This window comes from Periplaneta americana, chromosome 13, assembly GCF_040183065.1.
Source record: "Periplaneta americana isolate PAMFEO1 chromosome 13, P.americana_PAMFEO1_priV1, whole genome shotgun sequence".
NCBI lineage: Eukaryota > Metazoa > Arthropoda > Insecta > Blattodea > Blattidae > Periplaneta > Periplaneta americana.
In genome coordinates this window covers 89,792,702-89,803,672 of record NC_091129.1, presented here as the reverse complement: position 1 = coordinate 89,803,672, position 10,971 = coordinate 89,792,702, and the positions used below count along the sequence as shown (strand labels likewise).

The 10,971-nt window shown below is 35.3% G+C and overlaps 1 protein-coding gene across 3 annotated transcripts in view; it reads right to left on the bottom strand.

Annotated features, from left to right (window-relative positions):
* Nucleotides 1–7,907: 7,907 nt before the first annotated feature.
* Nucleotides 7,908–10,971, bottom strand: part of LOC138712104 (voltage-dependent anion-selective channel-like) — a 52,358-nt gene continuing 49,294 nt past the window's right edge. For all 3 annotated transcript variants that reach the window (XM_069843506.1, XM_069843504.1, XM_069843505.1), the window contains exon 7: nt 7,908–8,976. In XM_069843506.1, coding sequence (XP_069699607.1) covers nt 8,885–8,976 — 92 coding nt within the window. In that variant the 3' untranslated portion in view covers nt 7,908–8,884. The remainder of the gene's footprint in view (nt 8,977–10,971) is intronic.

Sequence of the window (10,971 nt, the reverse complement as noted above, 5' to 3'; positions counted from 1 at the left end):
TTGCACACACAATTGTCCGCTGGCTCGTGGTATCCTTGTTTGATACACAGCTTGTGGTGGAAACCATGTACCGACAGTCTTGTTAGGACGCTGCGAAATTCCTGGTTTGGTCTTGTCCAGCTGCGATCGACCATGGCATTTGTGGAGTAGAAGTCTTCCCAGATCTCGTCTCTCTTTCTCCATCGATCGTGTAGAACTTCTTCTGATTTTTCTGTTGATGGCAGTAGCAGTTGCGAACGTAGATCCTCAATGAGAAAGGTTTCCCTTGCAAGCTCGTATACTAGGCACGAAGGTGTGTGTATAGATAGGCCTAGAGTTTTCTTTAGGAATCTCGCCTTTGTTGCTTCTATGATTTCTAGGGCCTTTTTGGAGAGGTGCGTCCAGGTTATTGCTATTCCATAAGTTAGGATTGGTAGGATTTTTGCTGTGAATAAGGCCATTGCAGTTTCCAGGGATAAGCTCTGTAGTTGTGTGATGTCATATACGGTACTGCTTTTGTCGCGGCAATTGCTCTTTCTCTTGTGTGCATATGGAAGGATGTGCCGGCGGTTTGAAGAGTCATTCCTAGATATTTGAAGTGGTTCACAATCTGTAACTTCTTTCCGTCGAGCATGATGTGTTCTTTTTCTGCTATTTTGCCTCCTTTTCTGAAAATCACTTGTACAATTTTGTTTTCATTTATTTCTAGGCTGTTTATACCTGTCCAGTTTGAAAGTTTGTTTAAAGCTTTCTGAAGTTTGTGGGGGTCCTTTGACCCCAGTATCATGTCATCGGCATACAGGAAACATATTTGAATACAGATAGCAGTACTAGCAGAAGCGAGGGAAAATTTAAACAATTTATTCATTTGTGTGACATTTGAACGAATTCTGGTTCGATTCTTTTAGAATTAATTGTCGGTAATCGTTAAAATGAAACTAAATAGCTTGATAATACAGAAGCGATGTGAAGTTACATAATTTTGTTTAAAATTTTACACATTCCATCTTGATTTTTAAGTATGAAGTTCAGATATCTTGTTACATTTACCTCAATGTTCTGTGGCAATCATTAATACCAAGTAATAGGACATCTTTATGTGAGTATTGTTTACGTTATAATAATAAAGACAACAATTAAAATATTCTGAAGGGTTGTAATATAATATAATTAGCCTATGTGTTCTGTCAGTGTTGCATCACTAGAGGTTGTGGGGTAGGCTACATAGTAACCTTATGCCGTAAATTCAGATATCGTCACTAAATATAAATACCGTAGGTACTTAGCAAAATAAGACTTCTTGTGTAGTTAGTTTTATATATTACATTCTTCTGCTGCTTTTTTATTTATTACTGTGTAGTACTGTAACTCAGACTGTCTTTGAATTCTAATAATAAGTTAGCCCTATAACTTATGTATCAGGAAGGGGTCGAAAGTTGAATAAATATAATTCACTACATAACGGAACTGAAATGCATAAAACGATGAGGAAATATGTGACATCTTTAAAGTTTGAAGTGACGTTTGGATGGCGCTATATAACTAACAAAATTATTGTTACTCCATTTATGTACTTGGAAAATGTCAGTGTTCGTGTATGAAGTGCACCTGATGTTCTGTAGGGTAACATTAGGGGTAACAGCTTGAAGGTCGAATGTTCGACCTTGAAGAATATTCTCTGACTGGTCGAATGTAAACCAAGTTCTGATTCCTATTCTGCAGCTGTCTACAGCCTATTTATTTGTCTATGGTCTACAGTAGTTTCCACTTCATGAAGCGACATCATGTTGCTGTCATTAGAGACTCAGTTGCCACACAGATCATTTCTCTTTTGCCCATCTTAATATTCTTCACTTCCTTTTCATGTTGAAGCAAGAAGACTCCATACTTTTTTCAATCAGTGTTATTAACACTTTTACACTCGTACTAACAGTGACAGTGACACAGCACACGCAAGCAACTACATAGGCTATAAAGCACATAGCCTGGTGTCATAACCTTGGCAACATTGTCCCGCCAAACTAAAGAATATCGCACCACCACGTTCAGATGACATTGTATTGTCAGTTGCCGTTTGTCCCTAGCAGACGAATTTTTGCATTATAAACTCCAGTGAAAAGTTACGGTGACAATGCTATACAAGCTATCCCTCTCGCCAGCACTCACCCTCGCACCTATATAACTACCGGTACTTCTTATTTCGTCACTTTTAAAACATTGAAAAACTAGTATCGATGGAAAGACTCTAACCTGGTATATTCCATATCTCGAGTCCTAGGCATGATGCCCTAGACCAGACGTGGGCATTTAAAGAGATGCGCCGTACTACTCTGATTGCTGCAACACGCATCACCTGTTAACGTAATACTCAGCGGTGGATCGCGTGAAGTATTGAAACACGAAACGTTAAGTAATTAAGCAGGACAAGAAGATACAGTTTTCTGCAAATGTTATTTTTGTGAATAATGACAACGAAAGAAAATAAAATTAAGGAACTAAGAAAAAATAGATTCTTAACAAAATATCAAGCACATTACTAAGAAACAGAAAAACAACAATTATGCTATTTTCTAAACTTCTTACTGAAGTTCTTTGTTGTTTTTGTCAATTTACGTCAATTGACTCATGCCCTTAAAAGAAAGGTTTCATTTATTCTTCTTCATCACGTAAATCAGCAAATGTTTCAAAATTTGGAGTTATGTCAGACATTGCAATTGTGAGCTGATGGAATAAATTTTCGTCTGAAATGCGTTATCTTGATTTGGATTTTACAATGGCCAACTGAGAAAAAAACTGTTCACAAATAAAGGTTGAGCCAAACATAGAAGCAATTTTCATAACAAAACTCCGAAGATGTGAATATTGTACTTTGCAAAGTTGTTTATTGTATATATATATATATATATATATAAACCAGCCATATTTGTGCACTTACACTTGGTAAACGTGTCATTTTTCAGTCGAAGAACTTCTAACTGAAGGTCTAATCTTACACATTGATCATTAACGGAGAATGCATTAAAAATAATAGAAATTCTCTAATTTATTAAAATCACTGAATCTTTTGTCTGTGAATTCATTTATTACATTTTCCAATATTTGATAGAAGTGGCTAATGTTAACATCGGGTGATAGATTAAGCGATTTTAAAGAAGGAAAATGATAAAATTCTCTCTGATTTAACTGCATCAGAAATAGACGCAGTTGTGACACAAACAGCTTTAATTCATCGTACATGTGTACGATATTTTTATCTTTTGCTTGAAGAGAAATGTTGAAATCGGTAAGAGTGCAGGTTATGTCGCACAGGAAAGCCAAATCAATGACCCATCTCTCGTCTGTCAATTCATTTATCGTTTCACCCCGAAAAGGAAACGCATTATGATTATAACGTAGCTTTACAAGCAAAATACATTAAGTCAGAAATATTACTTCTGAGAAAAAGGAATATGTATTTTACATACTGCATATGTATAGTTAGAATTGGAAAATAAAATACAATTAAAATGAAATAACTTATTCAAATTAATAATATTTTGAGGATTCAGTTTTGTCGGAATAAAAGCGCCTTTTTCTCAGACGTAATATTTTTACTTAATGTGTTTTGTTTGCAAACCGATTATATTATTACGTTACTACTAGACTACTTACTACCCACCACCACCAGTATTATTATTCCTATTATTATAAAAAATAAAATAAAATAATTATTCTATTAAAAAAGAGTCTTTTCATAATGTCGCTGAACGTGCTAGTAAAATTTTGTAGCATAATAAGCACCTAACGCTTTCCCCTTCTTCACAACAAAAGAATTCATTTTCCCATTCTTTGTGGAAATAATATTTTTCGACTTTTTTACTTCAGGAGCTTCCTCAGAGAGCGACTTTTTTTTAGTGAAATACACCGCTGTACCTCAACCGGTCGGACAGGTTCCCCGCGTAAACAGCTAGGGGTGTGGAAGGAGGGAGATCACGTCATTCCGTTCGACATGTACTAATGCCCACGTCTGCCCTAGACCATACCTGCACAAACAGCGCTCAACGAGCGCACGCGCTCCTCCCGAGCGAGAGAGCTATGTTTACCGCTCGCCGAATCGGAGAGGAAGATACGTCAGAATGGCATAGACCTGCTATAGATAGAGGAGAGGGAAACGACCACTCAGCTATCTAGTGGAGTGCAGTGCGTATTCTCAGGTCTGTTATTTGTCTATGTTCTCAGGAACTGTTTCACGTTGCTTACCTACTGCTACAGTACAGTATGGAGGAATCTAAAAGACGGAAAAGTAATGATCAGGCAATGTTGCATGGGAAAAAGGTTATTTTTTCATAGCTGCCGGAGTAAATACTCAATGCATTATCTGCCACAACATTTTGAAAGGTAGAAACAAACGTAACATAATGTGTCATTACGAGTCCAGATACTAAAGATATTAATCTTCAACAATTTAAATATCTCTCTTCAGGGAAAAGGCCAGCTCAGTGTTGAATAAATTACGGGATTTCAGTCGTAAACTTACACTTTTCGTAAGTCAGTTTCGGGAAGGTAATATGGCTTACTTTCGAACGATAGAAACTGCTCGTGATGAAGCCATGTTAAACGATTGTGCAAATATTAATTGAAATTCAAAATTAATTTAATTCTAGGTTCCAAAATCTTGTCTTAAGGTCCACACCTGTGGAGTAATGGTTAGCGCGTCTAGCCGCGAAACCAGGTGGCCCGGGTTCGATTCCCGGGTCAAGTTACCTGGTTGAGGTTTTTCCTGGGTTTTCCCTCAACTCAGTATGAGCAAACGCTGAGTAACTTTCGGTGTTGGATCCCGGACTCATTTCACTGGCATTATCACCTTCTTCTCATTCAGACGCTAAATAACATAAGCTGTTGATAAAGCGTCGTAAAATAACCTACTAAAAATCTTGTCTTAATTGGAAAGAAGTTTAAAGTTATCATAATAAATATAACACCACTTGAAACAATGCCATATAAGTTACAGGTGGGCCTGGTTGGCTAAGTTGGTATAGCGCTGGCCTTCTATGCCCAAGGTTGCGGGTTCGATTCCGGGCCAGGTCGATTGCATTTAAGTGTTCTCATATAACCTCGGCAATTGCGTCGTTAAATAAAACATAACATTTAACGATTTACAGCTCGGACTTATTGATCTTCAATGTGACCTAAAGATCGTTTGAATAATACTACTAGCCTGGTTGAGTTTTAAATATCCACGACTATACAGGCTGGCTGTGAAAGTGATTGCTATGTTTGGCTCAACATTTATATTTGTGAGCAACTGTTTTCTATGATCAACTTTAATAAAGGCAGGCATCGAACACCTGTAACTGATGTTTCATTACGATCAGTAGGATACTGTTCCTTTCAGCTGCCAACAGCATAAAACCTCGTTTTCATGTACTGATAAATAAAAATATAACAAAATGATATTGTGCATTTAAGTAGGTATAAAATTTCTATTATTTCTGTATTAATCAATAAGTCCAAGATAGTTTTGCAAAAACTGAACGGGAATTCATTTCATAAACACTCGTACTAGTACTTCCCTTTTGTGTATATTTTGTACGAGATCACCCCTTCTTCCAGTCCACCCTATACTGAGCGCAGCTAATATCTGCATTCCGCTCATGAGCTGTGAGCCAGCTCGGAGAGCGGAAACCTTGTGCAGCCTGCCCTAGACTAAATGCTATGGTGCAGGACTCTAACATAATAAATGCTTAATTTAAGCATGATCCAATATATCTGAATTGGTCAATGTTTTGGCTACCCAAGCAAAATGACCAACAGAGTACATCTTTCATAATTTGACGATAACCTGCAAGTACTGTAGTTCCGAAATTTGGAGACTAGATCCATATGCACGATTGAAAACTGAATGCTTATTCAAGCTATGAATTTTATTACCTTTAAAAATTCACTAGGGAATGAGGTCAGCCAGAGTTTATTCTGATGGAAGTAAAAAGTTTCCAAATCTTGCAGGTTGTATGTGGAAGGCTCTTTACAAGGAAAGTTTATTGCCTTATTCAACAGTAATTTGGAATTCTGGTTGCATCTTCAGCAGAGTTATGGTGGTGGTCGTAGTAATATTACATTTTACTAACATTCGTATAAAATAATATGGGCATACTGTAATTTTTGGCCCATTTATTTCTGAAAGTAAACTCTTAAGAGTATACATAATCAATAAACAATTTATTCTTCTTGTAGTTCACTTTATAAATACTTAATAACTTAAAATCATAAGTTAAAAAATTTTTTAATAATTTATTTTCAAATGTTATATAGAAAGTAATTATTTTACACCAGGGATTAATTAACTTATATTATACTGTCTTGTTTTGAGAAATAAGCTCACAATGAAAAGCAGGGCCATATTTATAGATTCTGCCAACCAGTTCCTTATGTGATTAATGACAATATTCACACAGTGTAATTTAAAAATGTTTTTAACCAATATTTCTGATAAATTAATTTAACATACTGTACCTTCTGTTGATCTTGCCCAGCTGCAAACGTGTTCATTATGTCATCGTACTCTACTTCATACCTCTCACCAGTTTGGATTCTATGCAGAGTCCAGCCAAGGCATTTAGATGGTCATTTGACTGACTTGATGAATGTTGGTAAATTTTTATTGTACAGTCACACATTCTTTACAGTTATTAACTTAACTAATCACTAAATCACACACCAATCTACCAAGCTGTTGCCATCACTTCACATAAGCAACATGTAACTGCAGACAAAAGTAACTTAAATACCTCAACAGTGAGCACTGTCAGCAACAGCTCAGTGCAGTTTAAAAAATGAGTAAGAACGTTTTTGGTTCGCAATTTTTTGATTGGGTATGCTAAATTAAACCTCAAGTGTAAGGCCAGTACGGTAACTATTAATCTGTCAATCCCCTACCATTATTTTCTTAGAATATTAAATGCCATTGTTATTTTTCTTAGAATATTAAATGCCATTATTATCGCAATTTTTGTAGCATACAATTCTCATATAATTATTACACTTATTTTAATGAATTTATTTTCTTTATTTTACATGGTTATTTAACGACACTGTTATTTAGTGTCGATGGGGGTGGTGATGGCGAGATGAAACCCTGGATTCGCCATAGATTACTTGACATTCGCCTTACAGTTGGCGAAAACCTCGGAAAAAACATAACCAGGTAATCAGCCCAAGCAGGAATTGAACCCGCACTCGAGCGCAACTCCGGATTGGCAAGCAAGCACCTTAACCGACTGAGCTATGCCGGTGGCTATTTTAAAGAATGCTGCATGTTTATTGTTCCTTTGAGAATGAGACCATCATCGTGCAACTTTTCACAGATGATGGTAACTGCTCTTTGTTGTAGCAAATGTAATCTTTTATATGCTTTAGGCTCGTTCGAATGTCATATCAAGATATTTTCTCAGGAAGAACTGATTTATTACAAGATAAAAATTTTAAGTACCAGTACCGATTTCTAAAGTTTATTTTTTCCTCATTCATAACAAAATTCTCAAGTGCAAAAAATGCGCCCTCCCTCCCACCAAATTCTGCTGCCCTGAGGAAACTGCCTCAGTCTGCCCATTGGTAAAATATGGAAGGTAGAAAAGCAAAAGCAGCTCGGGGTGGTTGAAAAACCCTAGGAATTAAATTTATAAGCAGCAGGATCACTTCGAAAATGCAAAGAAGAGCAAAAGTGAAGGTTGGCTGTTCATGACCTGTATGTGCACTCAAAAATATCACTAAACAACTCTGACTGGCCCCACATAGAGACTCATGCAGGATCACATAATTCGAATATTCTCAATTGTGTTTAACAGCTTCCATTTCAATATGTTGTAAAGGGAGAAAACAGCTGCATTCTTATTGTAAAGGGATAAAAGAAAGAGAGATAATCTTCGTTGTACCAACAAACAAGTGCAGGATCGATGGGAAATATTTATTCGTCAAAACTTAAAAATACAAAATAATTAATCTGAAACATACAAGTTTACAACCTTTCACTATTTACTCAATGTCCTTACTCATCTTGCTAGGATGTTAAGTTCGGATCTTACAATAAGGTGTACGAAGATTTCTCTCCCATTAACCTGCAATTACAATCTGTACAATGAAACAGTTCCTAATAGAAACTAATGTACGCTAATGCTGAGGAACTGGGGCATTCCTCAGGGAAGGGTTCTTCTCTTCTACAAGGCAAAACAATCAGGTTTAGGAATTGGGTTGATGTGAGGCAATATTACTGCTGGTCTTGACAAATGTGTAACAAAAAGCTCCCCATGGTCTTTCTTTAAACCAGATGTTTCTAATATTGATGATCTATTGCACATCTTGTTTAGTTTTGATCTTACAGTGATGTTCGTTTTGTTCATCCAAAGCAAAGACGTGAATATTGAAGAAAATATGATTTCATTTACACACACCAAAGCTTAACACAATGGCTACACGATCTCTACAACAAGCAAAAGCTTCTTTCATTCCATAATTCTAATGTACAAATTCATTAAATTAACTCGTTTACACAAACTTTCTTCAAAGTTATTTTCATGGTTCTCCGAAATAGTAACAAATGGATCTCCATCTCTTTGAATGAAGTTTGTATATTACCACCTACCCTGAAGCAAATAGCATTTACTGAACTACAGTATGTTTATTTACTGAGCAGTGGCCTGATTACTTTTGATTACAATACTTGTTCATCCTTCCCATACAGTGAAAGTAGAGCCAAAGCCAATGCAATTCCAACCAGAATTGCAATACATGCTCAAGAAATTCACAATCGTCAATTCAAAAGTCTGTTTCTCTAAAACAAAGAAAAAAAAAAACAACAACAAATCACCATGATTGATTACTTTCTTCAAAATTCAGTATCCTTTGTCAAAAGACCACAGTAAGAAATGCATTAAGCCTCCAATTCCAGAGCCACACCAATCTTGTGACCCCCGTTGTTGAAATTCTTGCCGTCGATCAAGGCTGATAGATATATAGATACTCCTGAAAATAAGGAATCACAAGTCAGTAGGGACCAAGGTAAAAATTTGTTAACTCATTAATTACTTTATTCTGTTGGACTATAGCGATATGACACTTGCAGAAACAGGCCTAGTATCATTGACAGATTAGTCCAACACACTCTAGCCCTCTTGCAATCCAACTCTTCACAGTGCAAGAGCTGGAATAGCTGAAGGGTCATTCATTAATAAGAAACATTAAAAGCATAAGACGATATCTTGCAACAACACAGAAATGCAAGCTAATCAATGCTACCTTCAGGTAATTCATGAAGCTATCTTTACTGGTACATGTGTAGCTTATTCTTGTTGTCATTTTGAGTAAAAAAAGAGTTCATGTGAAAGACAGTCCAACTCTCGATAATTATTGTGCCATATGTTATAGCTTTTAAGAAAAAATGAATATTCAGTGCTTTTATGAGTTGCATGTCCATAACTAGGGACACCATAAAACTGTGAATAAAATACATCTAAGTTGGTAAATAAAACTACTGTAATTTGTGAATAAATTTGTTATTTAAACATGATAATCAAGGAAAAAAAGTCGGTATTTAAACATGTAAATCATGAGGAAGTCAGAATTTAAATATGGAATCTCTTTTAAAAAATTGGTAATAAAACACTCATTCACCTACATGCTTCCTCAGTATTAATAAATAGGTTACATACTACATGGAGAAAAGTGTCATGTGAATATCAAAAAAACAATAGGTTTATATCCATTTACACAATACAACAGACTGCTTAGCTGCCAAATTATCAAAATACATTATTCCTTAGTTTTCATTGCGTACTCTTCCTGAAAATCTGGTAAATATCTTTTACACCTTTCTTATTGTATGTATAATGACCCTAAACATTGTGTATGCACGTCACACAAGACTGTCATTTTTCACAGCTGAGCAGTCATGCTTTCCACATGATAAAACATGACAGACAAATTCAATTTCGTACTTATTTTGAATGTTTCATTGTCGATAATAAGATAAGGTAATTTCGTCACTCATGAACATATGATTCAGCAATATTTGTATATAAAAAAAAGCCAAATTTGCAAAAAAGGGGGAAAAAAAAACGAGCAAAATTCGCAATAAATTGTGATTGTGGAACATATCTATAGAAAGAGTCTTGTTCACACATACAAAAATTTTAACTCTTACTCAATTAGCAGAAATTAATGGGGGGGGGGGGGGGAAATCAGTCACGAAAATCAGATATCCTTAACTGTAACTATTTAGGGTTTATTTCCTCTTTGCATTACATGTCTGGTCAAGTTTCATACGTTAACGCTACATTGACACAGATAGGCACAAAGTTCAGTTCACAGAGATGTACTTCTCAAAATATAAAAACTTGCTTTATTATTCAAAAGTAAACCTGTATTAAACTTTTTTATTATTTCAAACTAACTTCAGGAATAAGCTACATGCCGGTGTAACTTCCCAATTGACTGTGCAAAAAAACACAAATTACAATGCAAACAATTTTTAGTGTACATATTACACTGATGGCAAAGTGCATCAACCTCGGTTAAAAATGTATTAATGAAGGGTTACAAAAACCAAGGTTAAAAACTGTGCACCTTTCATAATCACCAGTTACTTACACATGGTTAGCTGGCACCTCAATTTAAGGGGTTAGGTACAGCTTACAGCAGTAAAATTTTGGAAATATTCAACTTTTTTTTTCCTCCATTACTGTATCTTGTACAATAATGAAAATTAGTAGGTGTAAAACATTGTCCTTCTGTTATGTGAAAAAAATATTTTTACGATTTAAAAAAATTATATATATATATATATATATATATATATATATATATATATATTTTTCAAAATTCAGTTCATTGTGCAGTGATGAAGCATTTCCCACGTAACTCAAAAACTATCCAACATTCTGTGATAAAATGTTTTGTGTGTATTTATGCATGTCATATCTACAATATGATGCAAGATCACTTCTCTACCTTAGATAGATT